This window comes from Stegodyphus dumicola, chromosome 1 (genome assembly GCF_044657685.1).
Source record: "Stegodyphus dumicola isolate Sdum_Otavi_A_Nest chromosome 1, ASM4465768v1".
Lineage (NCBI taxonomy): Eukaryota > Metazoa > Arthropoda > Arachnida > Araneae > Eresidae > Stegodyphus > Stegodyphus dumicola.
In genome coordinates this window covers 209,598,978-209,621,161 of record NC_140768.1, presented here as the reverse complement: position 1 = coordinate 209,621,161, position 22,184 = coordinate 209,598,978, and the positions used below count along the sequence as shown (strand labels likewise).

Genomic DNA, 22,184 nt, shown 5'->3' with positions numbered 1-22,184 from the left:
ATATTTCAACGCCGGGCAGGATGTTCGGTGTCTGAAAGAGTATTGCTTGGCAGCATTGTTTTACGCCAAGCAGAGTTTGGCTTTAGTGTAACCCTAAAGTTATTTCGTTTTTGCTTTATTAGTATGAATGATTTCTGACTTGATGTAAGAGCATATGGTTGCTCGCTCTTAGCTAAGTTACATAGGTAACCATAAGCACATGCGTGTGCTAGTATTCAATAATGTTGTTTTTGTTAAAATAAAATTGTTATTGTTAATATTACAGTCCACTTACTGAAGTTAAGTATCATTAAATAAGTTCGAGCTATCTTCGGCAAGAACACATGTAAAACTAAAAAATTGACAAAAATTCTCAAATTTCTAGTAACCACGCACTTCATGTTGCAGCACCATGTAAAGTGCCACTTGCTTTGCATGAAAAAGTAAAGCAGGAGCCAAACAGAATGGTTGAAAGTGGCATCATAGCAAAAGTTGATGAGTCTACAGAATGGGTGAGCAACATGGTTATGATAAATACACCAAAGAAATTGAGAATTTGTTTAGATCCAAGGCAGCTTAATGAGGTTATTCAAAGACCTCATTATCCAATCCCTACAGCAGAAGCCTTTATGACAAAACTCCAAGGATGTAAAATATTTACCATTTTGGATGCCAAGAATGGATTTTGGCAACTACTGCTTGATGAGGAGTCATCATACTTGACAACATTTACAACGCCCTGGGAAGATTCAGATTTTTAGTTCTTCCTTTTGGTCTGAACAACGCACCTGAAGAATTTCAAAGGGCTATGGAGGAGATTTTTAGCAATGAGATCAAGATAAATCCATATTTTGATGATTTAGCCCTAGGATCGTCATCTGTCGAAGAATATTGCAAGTTGTTGCGGAAGACACTTACGATAACCAGAAGTGCTAATCTAAAATTTAACATCCAGAAGACACAGCTATCTCGGACCTCTGTGACCAGAGGCGTAGCTAGGGTTTTCAGCACCCGGGTACAACTGAAGATTTTGCGCCCCTTTCTCTGTTCCAAGAACGGAAAACATTTCATTCTAAAATTTAATAACATCAATTTGGCGCCCCCTGAATGCTGCACTCGGGGACAGATGTCCCCCTTGCCCCACCCTAGCTACGCCACTGTCTGTGACTTATTTAGAACATGTATTTTCTGGTAAAGGCATTGCACCTGATCCAAAGAAGATCCAAGCGATTGAAAAGTTTGCAGAACCAAAAGGCCGAGAAGACTTGCAGCGATTTCTAGGAATGGTGACATACTTAGCAAAATTCACACCTTGGTTGTCAAGTCTAACTCATTCGTTAAGGCAACTTTTCAGAAAAGTTAGCAAATGGTTATGGGATGAAAACATCCAAAGAGACTATGAGTGGGTGACCTAAAACAGATGATTGTGCAAGCCCCATGTTTACAGTATTTTGATGAAAGCAAACCTGTAACTGTGTCAGTAGACACCAGTAAATATGGAATTGGAGTGGTTCTCCTACAAAATAATCAACCTGTGGCATTTGGATCAGCATCATTGACAGAAACGCAGCAAAGGTATGCACAGATTGAAAAAGAAAAGAATAGTTGTATATGGGTTAGAACATTTCAACTACTATACGTACGGAAGACATGTAACAGTGCAGACTGATCACAAACCATTATTATGCCTTAGTAAGAAACCTTATGATACAATCTCACCTCGTCTTCAGCGCATGCTCCTCAAACTGAACAGGTATGATTTGAAATTAGAATATGTCCCAGGTAAAGAATTGCTAATAGCTGATGCCCTGTCCAGAGCAAAGTCAAGTTTTGATGCCTTCAGTCAAGAACCTACTGTTAATGTAAGTCTATTAACACAAGCCTCTCCAACAAAATGGCAGGAAATCGTAAAAATGACAGAAAAGGACCCTGAATTGCAAGATGTGTTATTTCATATCAAAAATGGATGGCTAGAAAGAAGCAAAACATGGCCATCAGCACAACCTTACTGGCATTGCAAAGAAGAGCTTTATACAACAAAGGATGGAATAATTTGTCGAGGACAATGACTAGTTGTGCCAGCATCTCTTAGAAAAGATATTATGAAAAAACTGCATGTGTCTCACAAAGGTATAGTTTCTAGTAAAGCCAGAGAATATTTTTACTGGACAAACATCAACAAAGATGTGGAAGAATATGTTTCTAAATGTGCGATATGTCAGAAATATTAACAGGCTAATCAGAAAGAAGTTCTTTTAGACTGTGATCTACCAGAGAGACCCTGGCAAAAAGTTGCCAGTGATTTCTTTTACCTGAAAGGACAACAATATCTGTTAATGATAGACTACCTTTCAAAATATGTAGAGCTGAAACCACTGAATGTATAATTGCTGAAGCTGTAATGACCGTTATGTAGTCCATTTTTGCAACACATGGAATACCAGAGAAGCTTATTACTGATGGGGGACCACCATACAACTCGGAAGCATTGCGGAAATTTCTTGAAGAATGAGGTGTTATGCATAACATCACATCACCACATTTTCCTAGAGCAAATGGCCAAATTGAAAGATCTGTCCAAACTCTCAAGAAGTCTCTGAGCAAAGCTGCGGAAGAAGGAAAAGACTTGTATATTGTTTTGCTAGATTATAGAATTCAACCTTCAAAAGATTTGCCATCCCCAGCTGAATTATTAATGGGAAGAAGACTGAGATCTTTTCTGCCATCACATCCTAAAGCATTGCAACCAAAATTTCAAATAAAAGGTGCAAGTAGAGCATTAGAAAAAAGGCAGATGGTGCAAAAGAAATATGCCAATAAACATGCAACCCAGCTTCCAAAACTTCATGAAAATGATAAAGTGTGGTTTAAATGGAAAATTAAAGAGCCTTGGAAACAGGGTATGATCATGAAGATAGGTCCTCAACCAAGATTGTATGTCATAAAAGCAAATGATGGAACTGTGTATAGGAGAAATCGACATCACATTCGTAAATACAAGTCTACGTGTGAAATGACAGAGTGGAACAGAAGAGCAGAAGATTTGTTTGGACTTGATCAATCAACACTGGATCAAACTGTTCTTGTAGATAATGATAAGCAGGATCCACCTAAGGAAAAGGAAAGTGATTCTACTAAACATTCTCAAATTCCAGGAAATGTGTCAACTGAACCAATGTTAAGACGATCAAGTACAAATAGAATAAAACCTCTTCGATATAGAGACAATTAGGAAGAATTTATTGATGCTAAAAATTTATACTTTATTTATAGACTAATTATGGAATTTAACGAACTGTTCAGAACTCTAAAATATCAGTTTAATTAGTAAGTCACAATTTTAAAGATTTAAGTGAGTCATCCAGGTATGTAATTTTGCTATGTTCTCTAAAGTCAATTGTTAAGTAATAATTTAATGTCAAAATGTTTTCTTAAGTTAACTGCTAAGTAAGTAATGATGTAAAATAATTATTGTACTAAGTTAGTAACATGCACTAGTCTTGTTCTATAAATAAAAAGGGCATGTTAGATATTAATTTAAATTATAATTAAAAAGGGCATGAGATATTAATTACTTTGCTTGCCGATAGATGGCAGTGCCTCTAACCTGACTTGCTAGGCAAGTGCACGGTATTTGTGCCTCGTCACTTGCCGCCAACCATGTAGCATCAATGTCTCTCTTATGTATAAAATAATCTAATTTAATCTTATAAATAAACAGAAATTTATCTATGTTTAACGAGTCAACATATATAACAGCCGACTGATCCAACTGAGGTGCTGGAGTTCATAGATAAAATGAAGTGAAGAAAGCCGCTGTCGTAGATCAAATTTCGAATCGCATGATTAAAAACTTCCTCATTATGTATATTGTATGGATAATGGTTTTGATTAACCTTATGTTTAAAAGGTGTTACTTCCCTGGCTGTTGGAAAATTGCCGCAGTCATTCCTATTCCCAAACCGGGTCAAAATTAAAATCTCCCCGTCAACTACAGGCCTATTAGACTCTTACCATCTCTCTCAAAAATATATGAATTTGTTTTACTTAAACACTTGAATGAAGTCTGACCACGATCGAAATTTAATAATCCAGAACAATTTGGCTTCCGGCCTGAACACTAAACGGTACACCAGTTACTCCGTGTAGTGGAATTCATTCACGAGGGCTTTCGTAAATGAGAGAAAACTAGAAGTGCCTATCTTGACATTGCCAAGGCCTTTGACAGGAACTGGCATGACGGGCTTATTTACAAGTTCATGCGGCTTGGTTTTTTGGCACAACTCATTAAAACTATCAACTCGTACCTGACGAACAGATCCTTTCGGTTGCGAGTTCGCCATGAATACTTAACTTCCCGCTCGATCTGTGCTGGGGTCCCACAAGGAAGTTTGCTCGGACCTCAAATGTTCAACATCTACATAAATGACATACCTAAGTCACTAGCTAGCTTAGCTGTCGATCTAGCTTTATATGCGGACGACAGCCATCATGAACCAACATTCCAACACCTCCATGGTAATTTTTGCAGTGCAGAAATATCTTTCAAGCCTAGAACTCTGGCTCGGACTGTGGAAGATCAAAATTAATGTCGCTAAATGTGCTGCCACTTTATTTATCCGAAGTACTTTCTCAAATTTACCTAACTTGCCGTTTTTCAGAGAACCAATTCCCTGGGTCCCTACCTATAAGTATCTAGGAGTGATACTTGATTCAATATTAACTTGGCAACCTCACATTCAAAAAACGATTTCCAATGCGAAGGTTGTCAAAACCCAATTACTGCCTTTTTTCGCTAGAAATAGCGACCTGTCCACGAAAAACAGGATTTTGCTCTAATCAATAATAAAGCCAATTCTGACATATGCAAGCCTGGTATGGGGCGCAGCAGCAACTACTAACAGGAAACATATCCAAATTTTTCAGAATATTATGCTACGGCAAATTTATAAAGCTCCTTGGTTTGTTACGAATGAGGACATTCATAACGCAACCAAAATTATTCCCATAAATCGCTTTATACAGCAACTTTTGGCTAACTTTTTCCAAAAGATTCCTTCGATCGGAAACCCCATACTCCACAGCCTCCCTGTTTATCATCCGGGAATTGCATCGTCAAAAAAGAGACTCAGAGCTATTCTGGAGAACGCATATAATGCGCTTCCTTTTCCCAAGAGGCATTGCTATGGAGACGAGGCACCTCAAAGGTTTCAATACACTCGTTTGCTTCCACCCTCGCCTGAGTGAATTCGCTGATCTTTTAGCTTCCCTCAGGGTCACTCTCTCTTTGTTCCGTAATCGGGCAATCTTACTTCTTTCAACCATAAGTGGTTGTCATCAGGCTCTCAGCACATCTTTGTTCCCTTCTTAAAAGGGTTCTAGTGCAAGGATTACTTAATTTAAATTTAATCTCTTTAAGAGAACTTAATGCTTTTTCAATAGTTATCATAACACTTAAAGTTAATGCAATCTTCTTATATTTATAAAAGTTTCTCCTCAGAGGCATTGCTGGCCGTGTTTCTTTCATTAAAACTCGCCTAACGAGTTCCCGCTTTTCCCCTCCCCCAGACCCAAAGCACTTGCGACATGAAGATTTTCGCGAGTGTTTCAGCTCTCGTGTTGTTAACACCACATGACCATTGATCAAGGAAACATTGATGCTTTTCAAAATTAATGATGTAATTCCTCCAAATTTATTCTGGCCCTTATTCAATGCCAAAATTACTAAATTAAGTCCTTCAGTGTTTTTACCTTTTTTCACTGTTAAATTAACATTTTGGCACTAAATTTACCTCCTTTCGGAACCCTCTTTTTGGCAATAAAGATAATTCTTTGACGATGAGGGGATAAAGGCTACATGCCTAAGAGCCCCGTAATAGAACCCTTCCTTGGTCCTTGGTACTCTCGATATTCCCACGCCCACTGTAGACATAATTGAAAATGACACTTGGTCGACAGTGGTATATAAGTGGGACTTCTACTGTGTAGTTCCACATCCAACAGTGTCTACTGAACTGCGTATCCCGAAACACTTGCATTTGGACCTGCATTGTAAATGTCTTGGGCTGTCAAATGAGCTACTGTCTGGTGCTGATTGTGCTGTACCAAGCAGAATAGTCTCCAGACGTCCTTTTCTTTGATGATGCGCGGACATCCAACACCTTGACCGCTACTGATGGTTTCATTGTCATTTATCCACTTTACATAAAAACTAAGTATGGCACAACTTGCCAGTCGTGCAGTTTCGGAGATACTCCTTCCAAGTTTTCGGGCCATTACAATCTGCCTTCTATCAGTTAGATCAGCAGCTTTTCCCATGACTCGCAGAAGTAAGTGCAAAAATGATTCCTCACCTTCTCCAGCAGTAGTTAAATATCATTCCCACTTAATCACATGCTCTCCACGTCATCATGAAAAAAGAGGGGTTGGTCAAAATGTTTTGGCTCGTCAGTGTAATTTCAGGTATTAATCAAAGATAAAATTACAAATGTATATATTGGTGCGTCAGATAGATTAGCACAGGAAATGTTAAAGTGCTGTTATGATAAAAAAGATTTCTATTTTGCTAAGAATGCAAAACCACTTGAAATTTTCATAGGCACAAAGTGCTTTTAAGAAATAAATTTGGGCATATGAGAAAAGCAAAGCAAGAGCTTCATCCCTGTTTGGAGTTTCATTCAGGATCAAATGAGTAACAGTCATTCTAGTGAAATACTCAAAAAGAGGTATATAGCTTTGGTGCCAACAGCCTTTAAAAATAAATAAGAAAGTATTAATAATAAGTTTACTAACTGTCAAGTAAATAAAGAATTTTAAAACATTTTTGGAAAATTGATAGCCTTGATGTTGAATCTCAGTTTCAGCAAAATTCATTGAATCACTTTGATGTTATGAAACTCTTTTAAACAGAAAAAATAAATAAATAAATAAATAAATAAAATAAGGTTAAAATATATGAAATTAGACTACTATTCAAAGTTGAATCACAATCAGACAATAATTTTAATACTCTGACTCATAGATTATTCAATTTAAAGAATAGGTTTAAGAATAGCTTATCTCTTTGTGAAAAATATAAAAGGGTTGTAAATGGATAGTTAGTCGAAGGTATTATAGAGGAAATAAATCTTGAAACAATATTTCAAAATAAAATGTATTATATTACCTGCAATGAAAAAAAAAAAAAAAAAAAAAAAGGAATTAAGAGTAGTTTATAATGCTTCAGCCAAAGAGCTGAACAGTATTTCTTTGAATGCCAATCCTTTAAAGGAGCCCATTTAGATATCCTAACATAACACTACATTCTAAAATTCAGAAAAAAAAAAAAATTGCCTTTCTGCCTGATGCTGAAAATGTTTTCTTACAAATTTTCATAGCGGAAGCCATTCAGAAGTATCAGAAATTTGATGAGTTGACATCTGGTGAACAGAAAATTTACCACATCACTAGAGTCACATTTGGAGCGATTTTTAGCTCTTTCCTCCTAGTGGTGACAATAAAACACAACATAAATAAATACAAGGACTTGAATAAAGAAGCATACAGGATCTTGAAAGAATGTTTATATGTTGATGATCTATTTGCAGGAACAAACTCTATATTTGAAGCTTAAAACTGGTCTACAGGTGCAAGATTAATTTTACCAGAGGCAGTTGTAAATTTGAGAAAATAGCGAATTAATTCAAAGAAACTTTTGAAATTTTTAAATGATACAGGATTTGAAAATCATTCAAGTGCTAAAAATTGTCTAGCACTATTGAAGGTATTGTTCGGAACACTAAACCAGATGAATTTAGGGTACTTATGTATTATCCTGTCAACTGTGAAACTGCTGCCAAGCAGCACGATTTAGTGCCAAGTGTGGATAAACATGAAGTAGCAACATATTCATAACAGTTACGCTTTCATTTGATACAACCCAAATTGATTCTCGATAAGCCATGTTTTGTTTTCATGAAATAGGATATATAAATTAACTGTATTCCTTCCCTGCATTATGAATTTTTTTTTTTTTTTTTTTTTTTAAATTTGGAACCTACCTTCTGAAGAACTGCAACCAGAGCACTATTTTCAAGTTATGGGATCCTACCATGAAAAGTGTGTATTAATGATGTGTTGGTGGTGTATTTAGTTATGGCAAAGCACACTAGGGCTATCTGCCTAAGGAGAGGGATGCCTTCGTGGAGGACTTTCTAAGAGAAACTGGCTCATATACACATTACACATGAGGAAAACCACGAAAACACCCATGCAGCCAGCCCGTTCACGGGATTCGAACCTCGGGCCGAACTACCAGTGTTCAGCGACTTTACTGCTCGGCCGCTGGTGGGCCCTGTGTATTAATGGAGAACATATGGTAAGCTGAATAAGGCCCTTTTATGGGATCCTGCCATAAAAAGTATATTAATGGACAATAAGTTGAATATTGCTAAAAAATAGAATGGAAAAATTACCTATGGAAGTTTTTATTTATAGCATCTCTAATAAAAGGAATAGGTAATATTAATGAAATTTCCACATAAAAAATTAAAAATAAAATTCCAATTAAAAAAAAATCAATAAGAAGAAATATATCGAGACTCTGACTTATATCAAATCCAGATTCATATGAAGATATAGTTTCTATATCTATTTTTACTTTATAAGACATTAAAAGAAATATAAAATAAACCAATATTAAAAATACTAAAGTTACTATTACTACTACTACGTATAAAAATATTCTTCCTCTATTTAATTGGAAATCAAATGTTCTTACATACTATATATCTACCTATACTCCCCATCAATAAACCACCGAAAATAAAAATAATCAAATGACATCAACAAAATGTCAATATCAAGCAGCCGCTTGAAACCCAAAATGATGTCTTCTAGAAAAATGTCTTTTCACTGCTCGAACCCAAATTGCAAATAAAAATAAAGTTCCAATAATTACATAAAATCCATGAAATCCAGTAGCTATGTAAAATGTTGGTCCATATATAGAATCTCTAATTCTAAACCCAGCCATATAATATTCAAAAGCTTATAAAGATAAAAAATATAATCTTAACATTCACGTAACAATCAATTATTTTCTTATTATTCCTCATTTTTCATTTAAAATTGATTGATGAGTTCAAGTCACTCTAATTCCAGATGATAATAATGTAATTGTATTTAACAAAGGAACTTGAAAAGGATTAAAAGGTGTAATCGCTATAGGAGGCCAAGAAACACCTAATTCTGTAGTTCGGCTCAGTCTTGAATGAAAAAAAAGCTAAAAAAAATCTCAAAAAGAAAAATACTTCTCTTACAATAAATAATAATAATCCTCTTAATACTAGTCTTGAATGATAACCTTGAAATGTTCTTTCATGAATTACATCCCGTCATCACACTCTTGCCACCAACACCATTATCATTAATGCTGTAAACAATAATTCATGCTCACAAAATACAAAAATTTTTACTATTCCAATAACCACACACAATCTTCCAACTCCAGCTAAGAACGGTCAAGGAGATATAGTTATTATATGATATCTATGAAAATACTTTATCAAATGTTAATAATATTCTAAAGCATATAACAATATTAAAATTCTAAATACAAAACCCTGAATTACAGAAGCACCAAATTCTAACACCAACAAAATTGTTTGCAATAATAATGATGAAACAAATCCCCCAATTCTTAGTCTTCCAATTATTGATAATAAACCTACAATTAAATGACCAGCTATTTTATTAGCTGCTAATCGAATTGATAAAGTAAAAGGGCGAAACAAATGTGTAATTCTTTCAATTAATACTATTAATGGAGCTAAAAATAAAAGACTCCCTTCAGGAACTAAATGAGCAGCACTAATTTTAAATCTTTTTCTCCATCCTATTAAAAAAAGGTTATCCAAAATACTACTCCTAACCCTATTGCAATCATAGGATGAGCTGTAGAAGTAAAAACATAAAGAAATAATCCAATTATATTTCTTACAACCAAATACAAAAAAGTAATCACACAAATATATACAATCCCTTGATAATTTGGATAAGATACTTCATTAAAAATTTTATTCATTTCTCCAGAAAAAATTATTTAAACACTATTATACCCTCTTTTAATTATATAATACTTCATAGGAAACTACATCATTACTAAAAACAAAATAATAAAATTTAAATACAACCCTAAGTAAGAAATTGCATCAAATACAGAAAACAAACTTATCATCATTAATTTAATTTGTCCTTTCTTCACTTAATTCTCTTAAATTTTCTATTTTAAATGAATATAATATTATCATTATTATTAAAATTAATAAAACCATAAAACAGAGCTTCTATTAAAATCAAATGGCCTAGGAAAATAGTGGCAATCAACAAGCCCCTTTTTGAAATGCAAAAATGAAGCCAATTGAACACCGATTGTTTATTAAGTAAAGAAGCACCAATTCCATTTCATGGTTGTTCATTTCATAGAAATGTTTGAAGAAATTTTGGCAGGATCTCTGCTAGTTTTCATGGTTTGATGGTAGCCAAAATAGCTTTCACAGTACATACATAATATACAGTGATGGCCAAAATTGTGGACACTTTTGGAAATTTTTATGTTTTTGAACTTTGTATGCTTACAGAAAACGTTATGTTTCACAAAATGCAAACTTGTATATATCATTTAAAAAAAAATTTATTACTGAATTCAATGCAAAACACAAAATTTAATTATTTGCAATACAAAAAAAGTTAAACAATAATAGTTATCGATATACATTAGATAGTGATGATTGCAGTGAGTTATCAGTACTTAGTAGGGTAACCTTTATTTTTTATTACAGCGTCACATCGACGTTTCATTGAGCTGACAAGAGTTTTAAGCTCTTCATTCATTATTATATGATGCCAGGAAACAATTATACCCTCAATTAGTTCCCTTTTATTTGATGGGCGCCTCATTCGGAAAAGAGTTTTCAAACGGTGCCACAAATTTTCGATAGGATTGAGGTCAGGACTGTTTCCTGGCCATGACAACAATTTAATGCTCTTTGTACGAAACCACTCTTTCGATATTTTGGCCGTGTGGCAAGGAGCAGAATCCTGCTGAAAAATAAACGAAGCATTGTTGGGAAAGAGATCTCTGATGGAAGAAGTTTTGGTTCTAGAATAGTGTAAATGTATTTTCTGGCATTCAGTGTCCCATCGATGACATGAAGGCAACCAATACCATCTGATGACATGCATGACCAAATTATAACACTAACTGGGTTCTTCACAGTTGCTTGAATGCAGTCAGGATGTAGCTCTTCTCCTATTCTATGTCTTACATATTTTCGCCCATCACTACCAAATAGCGATATCTTAGTTTCATCACTCCATATAACTTGTGACCACTGATCATCTGTCCAATTAATGTGTTCCTTTGCCCCCTGTAGTCTTTTTTTTTTTTTTTTTTTTCATTATTGAAAATTAAGATAAGGCTTTTTACGTGGAATTCTACCTCTCAGTTCAACATCTGTTAATCTTCTCCTGATTGTTCTTGAACTGACAGAAACACCAGCATCATTCAGATCACTTCTGATGGCCGCTGATGACATTTTTCCATCTTGGAGACATAGTCTTTTTATTCTTCTGTCATCAATAGATGTGGTGCACCTTTTTCGGCCTTTTCATTCTTTGTTTTTTATTGAATTGGTCTCCTGATATCGTAAACAAAACTTTCGGACTCCAGATGTAGTCACTGAACTACCCACCTGTTTGCAATTTCAGCATAGGAAAGACCACTTTCTCGTAACACAATAATATTACATCTCTTTCTAGGTGTCCAATCTACTCTTTTATTTGATGTCATTGCTTCTTGACTAAATATTAAAAATTTTTACAAAAATTCCTACTTGTAATTGCAGTGTATAAGAAACAGGTCCTCCTTCTACAGAACAAAGCAAAATAATGAACTGTTTTAAGTATAAACATGATGTCAGCTTCTACTGGCAGTTACATTTGATTGGTTCTCGGAACAAGAACAGTGATTGGCCAGGAAAGCTAGACATTACAAACCACTTCATAACTGCGTTTTTTTTATATTAAAGTACATATAACTTTTTTTGTATTGCAAATAATTGAATTTTGTGTTTTGTATTGAATTCAGTAATAAATTCTGTTTAAAATGATATATAAAAGTTTGCATTTTGCAAAACGTAACATTTTCTATAAGCGTACAAAGTTCAAAAACATAAAAATTTCCAAAAGTGTCCACAATTTTGGCCACCACTGTATATACCAAATTTAGTTTTGATGTTTATTCAATTTTGCCATTACTAGTAGATAAATAGAACACAAAAAGAAGCATATGAAAATTTTGCATTTTGAAATTAGCATATAAAATTTATGATCCAGTTGGATTAATCACACATTTGTAATTAGCATGAAGGTTTAATTTCAAGAATCATGGGAGAGAGTTGAAGGATAGGATAAAGAATTAAGTGAGGATTTCAAAATTAAATGGGAGGAGGATTTCTAAATTGGAAATTTTGTTAATATCTAAATGTTATTTCAAAACAGACCTCAATGAATTCCGGTTATATATTTTTGCCGACAGCTATATATATTTAGTTATATATTTAGTTTTTCCAGTTATATATTTAGCGAAGTAGCATATGCTGCCACTGCATATGTCTACTATGAAACATCAGATGAAAATTATGAGGTTAGCTTTGTAACATCTAAACCAAAAGCAGCACCAGTGAAGAAATTAACTTTTCCACAGTTAGAGCTGACAGTAACATTGATTGCAGCAAGAATACTCAACAGCTTAAAACCCGTTTTTTACATGAGGGATTATTACTTGTTGCTTGATTCCACAGTAGCCTTCTGGAGGATACGCAGAAATGCTAAGCAGTTTGTTGCGAACAGAGTTAGTGAAATTCAAGAAATATCTAATCCAGCCAACTTGAAACATTACAGCAGTGAAGATAATCTAGCAGATGTAATATCAAAAGGTTGTAGAGCAGCAGATCTGATAAACAATGCGAAATGGTTTAGAGAGCCCACCTGGCTTCAACAACCTGAAGAAAAATGGCCTCACAAAAGTAAAATTCTGAGCCTTTAACTATGGAGGAAAGATCTAAGTTTAAAGTATTAGTGAATGCGACATTTGACAAAAATGAGAAAAGGAAAAACTACTTTCTAAACTTAAATAAGTATAGTTCAACTGTACAGTTCTACAGAATAACAGCATATGTTAGGAGATTCATATTTAATCTGAGAATTCATATTTAATGTGATGGAATCTAATCTAAATTAAATGCAAGTGAATTTTCCGACACAGAAACCTACTGCATAAATATATATATATATAATACGGAAATTTTCTGGAAGAAGTAAAAAATTTGAAAAAAGAATAATGCATTTTCAAAGGGCCAAAGATTCGAGATTTATACCCAGTTTTAGATGAGGAAGAAATTATTGGTGTTGACAAGAGATTACAAGAATTAAAGATAAAGTTTTAGAAAAAACATTTAGTGTTATTGCCTGTAGAGCTCAAATTCACTGAAATTTACAATTAAACGCTCTCATGAGAAGGTACAGGCAGGAGTTTCTAACATGCTAGTCCAAATTCAAGAAAGAAATGCATCAAGTCTACTCTAAAATGATGCAAAATATGCAAATCTTACAATTCTTGTCCAGGAATGCAGATTACAGCATTATTGTCAGTTGGCAGAACTGATGAATCACCACCTTTTGCAATACACTGGGTGCAGATTTTGTTGGTTTGCTGCTTGTGAAAAACATTGACAGTAAATTTTATATAGTACTTCTGCTTACCTGTGCTATATCACATGGGCAATCCATCTAAAATCAGTTTTAAATATGACACTAGAAGAATTTAAGCTCACTTTCAGATGATTTATATCTAGAAGAGATTTACATTCCAACATCTACATGATAATATTAAAACATTTAAATGAGCTAAAGTGGACCCACAGTAAATAAGTATGCCAATTAATCATTCTGATATAAGGGAATAAGTTTCATCTCACCACATCAAATGGAAATACATCCTTGAAAAGGGAGCACAGTAGAGAGGATTTTATGAAAGGATTTATATCTAGAAGAGATTTACATTCCAACATCTACATGATAATATTAAAACATTTAAATGAGCTAAAGTGGACTTACAGTAAATAAGTATGCCAATTAATCATTCTGATATAAGGGAATATGTTTCATCTCACCACATCAAATGGAAATACATCCTTGAAAAGGGAGCACAGTAGAGAGGATTTTATGAAAGGATAATCAGATCAGTAAAAACAAGTTTGAGAAAAGTAGTTTTAAAATCTTCATTGACTGTGAAAGAATTAGAAAACGTTCTGACCGAAATTGAAGAAGTCATAATTTCAAGACTATTAACATATACCTATTCAAAGCCAGAAGAACCGTTTCCCTTAAAACCTGCACATTTGTTATTTCGCAGGTGAATTTTGAGTTTATGTGAAATTGAACAATTCAAATTTTTCAACCAAAAGTATTTTATTAAAACACTTCAATCACAAAGTAACCTTGTTAAACTTATTCTGGAAGAGATCGAAATGTGAATATATAATGAACCTACAATCAGCATATACAGTGCAGAACTTGAAAGAAGTTCAAAATTCAAAATTAATGACTTGGTATTGATCATTTCCATGAAATATAAGGAAACCATCATTTCCATGAAATATAAGGAAAATGGGCAAGATCACTGAAGTGTTCTTCAAGTGTGATGGATAGGTAAGAGTTTATAATATTAAAACTACAGATGGGGCAATTTGAAGACCAGTTCAACACCTGTAACCATTTGAAATACATGGTTAAAGTGTTTTATGATCAATTTTAAAAGGACTAGGTTTATAGATTTCATTTGGACTTATTATTATTATGAATTTGTGAATTTATCACTGAATATCAGAATAGTACAATTCAGTATTATATGCAAATGAAATATAGAATTTCTATGCTTATAACATTGTTATGCACAGTTTAACCCTGTTCAAGACTAAGTATAAGACCTCTCTGACTAAATTATTTTTTGTGATGTCTGTAAGAACATATTGCATCTTAAAACATGTCCAAGAAATTAAGGCTATATATTAAAAGTACATGAATCCAGATATAAAGTTCTAGGAGCATTTTGATATTAAAATTAAGAAAATAATTCTCTCTCATGATAGTTCTGGGATTGTGCTTTTTGAGCGAAAACCCTGCTGGTCAGAGGGTTAATTGAAAAATGTTTAACAGAAATTTGTATAATTTTGATATTCATTAGATTACGCTTTGAAACTTTTTAGACTTTTTTGTAATAATTTTTGTAATAATTTTTTGTAATAATTAGAACATTATTTATTTCATATTAGAATGTATGCGAATTTTAGATGTGATAAACCTAGTTCATTCTGAGGGGGGTGATGTGTACAGAATATTAATGTACATATGGTGCTGTGAATAGACAAAGTTTGATTAATGTTTTGATCAAATCATTGAGCAAAAGGAACTCTGACCTGTAAAGACAGGAACATAAAATACTAATTTTTTAAATAAATATTTTATTAATGTGTTTTGAATTCAAGCTTCATAATTTGCAGTCTTGGATCATTTATTCATCGACTGCATGGATTACTAATAGACAAGAACACATTCTGCGAAAACTTGAAACAATTCAACAACCACTAAATCCTCAGTTGGTAATCAAACCTAGTTTGAACTATCAATGTTCAGGTGCTTTATCGCTTGGCCACTGATGAGCCTGAAAAATTTTGTAAAACAGAAGCCATGGCCTGACAGATCATGCCATGAGAAAAAGGGTTTACAGAATAGATGCTGATTCGAAGATTTGTACAATCCTTTTGTGACAACTAAGTGGGTTACCTACTTCTGATGTTAAGAACTCGTGCTGTAGACTTCTGTTGATTGCAACTAGTAGTGAATGATTGTATAACTCCAAGAACTAAACATCATATATCATGGGAAGAATTTCATTCACATTTCACTCGTAGCATGCAAATCTTATTTCAAGAATTTTCTCAGAATCGCTGCTGATATCTATCCAGACAAGTTTTAATGAGTTTGGGTGACTGATTGTTCAAACATGCATGACTCTACTGCATATACTATATTTAATCACATATTTCTCCCTCTCATGTAATTTTCCCCTAGATTTTTCAGTATATGATTTAGAAACTTCTAATTTATAGTAACAGTGTAAAATGCATGCACAAATATAGCAAAGTATTTTGTCTAAGCAAAAAACAATGTTATTGAGATTGGTAAGCCCTATAATATATATAACATAATAAAATTAATGTGTCTTTCTGTCTGTTTTTAATATTCTATGTTTATCATTTAAGCCATCTTTTCAGAAATAATATATACACATAATTTTCCCCTCCTGATTTTCAAGCATTAAAATCAGAAAGAAAAAGGATAAAAATGCATGAGTAAATACAGAACATTTCTATAAAGGAAAACATAATGCATACTTGAGCAGGAATGGACTTTCTCCTTTTTGACAGCTGTTTGATAGAATAACCTTCACCAAGAACTGGCAGCCTTACGAATGACTTCACAGGATGGGACAGAGAATTATATACAATTACAAGATACTGAAAGAAACAAAATAAAAACAAGTTGGATATAAAATTACTTAATTTGCAATACATAAATAAATAATAATCAAATCTCAAGGATTAACAAAATTTAGATTTAAGTTTTAATTATTCTGAAACAAAAATATTAATTTAGTTCTTAATTTCTGAACTAAAAAATTAAAAGAAACATTTAAGATTGTTTCTCAGATAAATTTAAAAAGTTGCATAGAGATACAACATTTAAAATGATAATAATTTATTGCAAATATGAATAAGCTGCAATAAAAGATATAAATTCAATAAAAAAAATTATTCTTGGATTTGGCACTAAATTTTAAAATTATTTTCCTATGTAATGCTAGGAGAGAGGTAATTTCAAAATCTTCTTTTGGCTCAATGACTACAGCAGTCCATTTTTAAAAATATAGTGACCTAGAGTGGAATATTTTAAAAAACTACAGGTCAGCACAGCATACTTAAAATATTGTAGTAGTTCAGAGCAATGCATAGGCAAAATTCAAAAATTTTTAATGTAAATGTTTGAGACATACGCGAATCCATAAAATTAAACTAGAAGCAGATGGATTTGCAACATTTTCTCATTGAAGAACACAGAACTTAATTTTTAATCATAAAATATTAGAATTTCGTCAAATTGATTTTTGAATTTGTTGTTTATAAAAAATAGCATATTGTCTTTTAGGACAAAAAGAAAAAAACTGAATAAAAAAATTAAATTTCCCTGTTGCATACATAAATGAGCACACAAATAATTGCAAACAATACCCAATAATATTTAAAATTATGGTTACTCTACTTTTGATAATCATACGTGAAATAATAAAAATACTTTTAAGTATCATATGTATTATATACCATATGTATTATATATTTCTGTCCCACACGCATATTTTATTCCTACCATTGTTAGCATATAATTCAGAAACTTGACTTATGGTTGTGAAAATAAATTATAAATGGGATGAATAGTAACTTTTATCATGGCATAAAAAGAGCAGTATTGCAAGCAATAACATCTTTGAAATGTATAATACAGTAATAATAATGTATCAGTTTCTATAATTTGCAATACATCATTGCTCAGACACATCACACAAAGTAATAATGAGCGTTTGGTTCACAAAGAGTAAAATTAGTAGTAATAAGAAGAGGGAGATACTCAAGTAATATTATATCAACAAAACACTGGTTGAGATGTTTCAGCATCTTATTATTGATAGGAAAAATTAAGTGAAAACGTAATTTCAAAAGTTAAAAGTTATAGTATGCATAAGGTTTGGAGAAAAATAAAAGAAAAGCATTAAACTAAAGAGCCGCCCAGATGGGATAGAGGTTAGCGACTCTGACTGCCATACCAGAAAGCCCAGATTCAAATTCCAGAGAAGGCATGGATATTAAGTAAATGTGTAATGTCTTTGTGGCATGGGAGCATTATAAATATATGGCAAGCTGAAAGTCTTCTCGTGTGTTTTGCTGGTAGGGGAGAGGGATGGAAGATCCTCAGATCATCTTCTTAGATTTAGATCCCCTTAGATCTCTCAAAATTGGGGTGGAAGTATAAGTCCAACTTCCTTGAGGTTCTGGCAACCACTCTTCCATGAAATATGAACACAAAGTCAAACAAACAAAATTGAACCGAAGAAAAATTACATTTAACATTAAATAATAATGTTTTAAAAATTTCACTGAGAAATAAATTTTTAAGAATTGAATATAAGATAGGCATACAAAAATAATCAAAGGATGAATAGTATCTGGCACAATGAAACACATATTTAGTCTGTAAAAACTTTTTATTTATTTAATGTATTTTATATATAAAATATAGGGATTAAATATAAAATTAAGGACAAAAGATTAATGAAAACAAATTACCTGATTTTCTAGCTCAGTGAACAAGCACTGACTGACATTTAAATGTTCACAAAAATAAAGCCGAGGTAATATAGTATCATTTGAAAGCAGGATACGAATTGACTTTCCAATAGCATCCTAAATGGAATACAAAATTAGATACATAGATATCCATAAATAAAATTTCATAAAATGAAATTCAACATAAAAGATAAAGGGCTATAATAAAATTAATTATGATACATGAATTCAAAATTAATGTGAAAGAAAAAGTCAAATAAAACTAAATTACTTAAATTAAATTACTAAATTTACTACTTATACATATATGAACACACAGTCATCCCAAAGTGTTTAAAAAAGATGGCTACAGGTGTTATTTCCATAAAGTTTCTGAAAACAATGTAGAGAATTTAATGAAAACAGTTTCAATATTATGGCTGAGAGAGTTATGTGCATTAAAGCATTCAAATGTAATCCACATTGTTGGACTTTTTTAATGGTTTTAATCTGAGAATCCTGGTCTTACTATGATTTCTGTGGCAAAGTGACCCAGGATATTAATGATTATCATGTATTACCTAAAATGAACTCAATCTTATTACCCATATGCATGTAAAAAATTATAAGTAAACAGGAAGTATCTCAGTCTGTCAAAGGCTTATCATTAAGTTTTTAATAATGAATTAGATCCTAAGTCTCATAACTTTTACCAAGTCTTCACAGACAATTTGAAGAACAGCATCTATCATATAAAAGTAAATGGAGACTGGGCTATAAAGGGCCTCATTCCCTTTATACCCATATTTAGCCTTTCCCAGTGTCATCACACCAGATGGTGGATGCATGTCTAATCAAACATCTTTGAAGAGGAGGATAAATAAAGTAGTTTCCAGAATGTTGGAAAAGATGTACTGAATTGTAGGAGGATTTTTTTTTTAAACAATGACAAATTTTATGAATATGCATTCATTCCGCTTATTCAATCATTCCATTTGTCTACACCATATTTTAATAACATAGTAGAGTCTAATTTTTTATGCATTGCAATCAGAGCAAAAATCCCAATAAAATATTTATTATGTTTTTAATAGCAAAATACAAAAAGTTACTATACAATATAATGGGATTATATTTTGTATTAACACTACTCTTTCACACAGAGTCTGAAATTGTTTTCACGAAACTCCCTTATTTCAAGAAACTTTATAACTGGAAATAAATGCCTAAGATTGATACTAAGGATATAAAACCTTTAGGCACCTTTCTTGAACAATTTGGATGCATGTAAATGCAATGATTATGTATTATAAAAATATGGCACAAGTAGAATATTGTAAAAAGTGTTCAAAACACAATTTTTATAATGGGAAAAATAAGATTAATTTTTAAATATCACTTAAGGACGAAATAGTTAAATCCTCCAGATCAGATCAAAATACCCCCCAAAATTATAGCAGTTACATGTATAACCATTTGTATTTTTACATTTCATAAATCAAGCAGAAAATTTTCTAAAAAAAATCTCTATTTTGTCATTATAAAGAAAGAAATCACTAATTCTCTAATAATAAAAATATATAATGATAAAATATTAACCTCACATAAAGCATAGCCTTCAGATAACAGCCTTGAATAATCATCTGCAACATGCTGCTTTTCAGTTCCTCTGCAATTAAATGTCAGAATTTGTTAAAAATACTTTTAAGCTTTTTTTTTTTAACTATTGGAAGAAGAATGAAAGATAATACATACTACTGATATTAAAATTCAAGTATCCTGCAATTCCAATTAATCTATTTTAGTTTCTCAAAACATATCAAATTAACACTGTACTTAATGAATAAAATGAAGAATTTTCAAAGTTAACTAACCATTGCACAGCCACCACGAGAAATATTTATTATAAAAAAGAAAAATATATAATGAATTTTAAATGTGTCCAGATAATGTACTTTTATAGGTCTAGATAGTAAGAAATAGTAGAGATAAAAAACTGTGTTAATTGATTTTAATTCATTTAGTTTGTTAATCAATAAGACAAATTAAACTTATAGGAAAATTAAATATTTTATGCTTTGCCAAATAATAATATAGGAAAGATAAAAATATTTTATTTCAGGCAGTGGCAATACATTTCTTTTGAATTACTGAGTCAGTTGATTAAATTTGAAAGACAGATATCTTACACATTGGCAGGTGGCATGAAGGCCAACAATAAGGAATCATAATTGCCAGACTTCTGTTTTTAAATTTCTTTTCATTAATAAATACGAGAGAGGGGGAAAATTCCCCCATCCGTTTTTTAAAGATATATTCAAAATCCTTTTGAAATAGTTATAAAAGTCACCTAAGTTAGCAAATACTTTCTTGAATATAGCTACAAATATTGAACATTACATAACCTTTTGTACTTAATTCATTAACTGAACATTTTGATCTAGATGGACCACACAAAAAGTGAAATATTTTATTTGGAAAACGGTCCTACTGCAAAGCTAAAACTGTTTCCTCAAAACCCTATAATTTATTCTAAGAAGCTTTCGAATTACAAATGCATGTCTAGGATAAACATTTAACAAAATAAAGGCTGTACCACACCTATTAATCCCCTATATAATCTACTTCATTATGCAATAATTACTATATTTTCTGAAAAACATATATGTGAATGTTTTTTTAATGAGAAGATAGGATACGACTAATTTATTTAGGAAAAAGCATATCACAGATACATATTAATGATAAGGGATAACTTTCTGAGAGCTGTCTAATGAAAATTAGCCCGTTCTTAATTTACAGAAGAGAAATATTATGAAAATGGCTCATAACTAACCCATTCAGTTACCAGAAAAAGGAACTGGTGTGACCTACAAATGAAAACATTGGGTGAATTACCAGTATTAACTAATCAATAACTGAGCAACTTTAACATTCGGTTACGTGCCATCAAATGAGAAGATAAAAACAAAATGCAAAAAATTTGCTCAGCCATTGGTCAGCTAGTGATAAGAGATACAGAAAATGTAAGAAAGTAATATAATATTTCAGACAGACAAGTTAGTATTTTTTTAAATCAGAAACTGTAATAGACAGTGCTTAATATAATGATTTTGAAGCCTTTTATATTTTAAAAGTTAAAATTACATTAATAACCAGCTTCAAAGTTCTTAAAATATTGAATTTACATTTAATTTATATTATTAAATTTATATTTTAAAAAATTAAATATTTCTTAAAAATATAAAATTTTATTTGATATAATTATTAGATATGTTATAAATTGCATCGTAAAAAATTATAGCAATTTCCTGTGTATATATGGAAGGAGTGGCCAACCTTTTGGATGTGTTTGGAAGAGTGCTACAAACTGAAAAAAAAAAAAAAAAAAAAAAAAAAAAAAAAAAAAAAAAAAAATGCATGCCACTTCCAATATTTCCAACATACTAAAAACATGAAAAGGCAAAATAAATGTTAAGTTAATTATGGGATGTTTACACAAATAGCACATTTTTTATATGAGTAATGGAGATTTAAAAAACAATACGTAAATCAAACGTACAATCTAGGGTTTTATTGCTATAAACACTTTTAAAGGTTCAGTCAGTTATATTATCTATAAAATCAAGAATAATTTGAAAAATTTAATTCTAAATAACTATTAGAATTAAAGTCAGTACTTAATTAATGTGATTTTTGAATATGTAGTTTTTTTATGAAGTCATC

The 22,184-nt window shown here is 31.9% G+C and overlaps 1 protein-coding gene across 4 annotated transcripts in view; it reads right to left on the bottom strand.

Moving 5' to 3' along the window:
* The window catches only part of LOC118203292 (lysosomal alpha-mannosidase-like), a 261,846-nt gene that overhangs the window by 57,845 nt on the left and 181,817 nt on the right, over positions 1-22,184 (bottom strand). For all 4 annotated transcript variants that reach the window (XM_085825125.1, XM_085825130.1, XM_085825133.1 and 1 more), the window contains 3 exons: positions 20,058-20,127; positions 18,480-18,596; positions 16,476-16,598 (listed from right to left, as the gene is read on the bottom strand). In XM_085825125.1, coding sequence (XP_085681251.1) covers positions 16,476-16,598; positions 18,480-18,596; positions 20,058-20,127 — 310 coding nt within the window. The remainder of the gene's footprint in view (positions 1-16,475; positions 16,599-18,479; positions 18,597-20,057; positions 20,128-22,184) is intronic.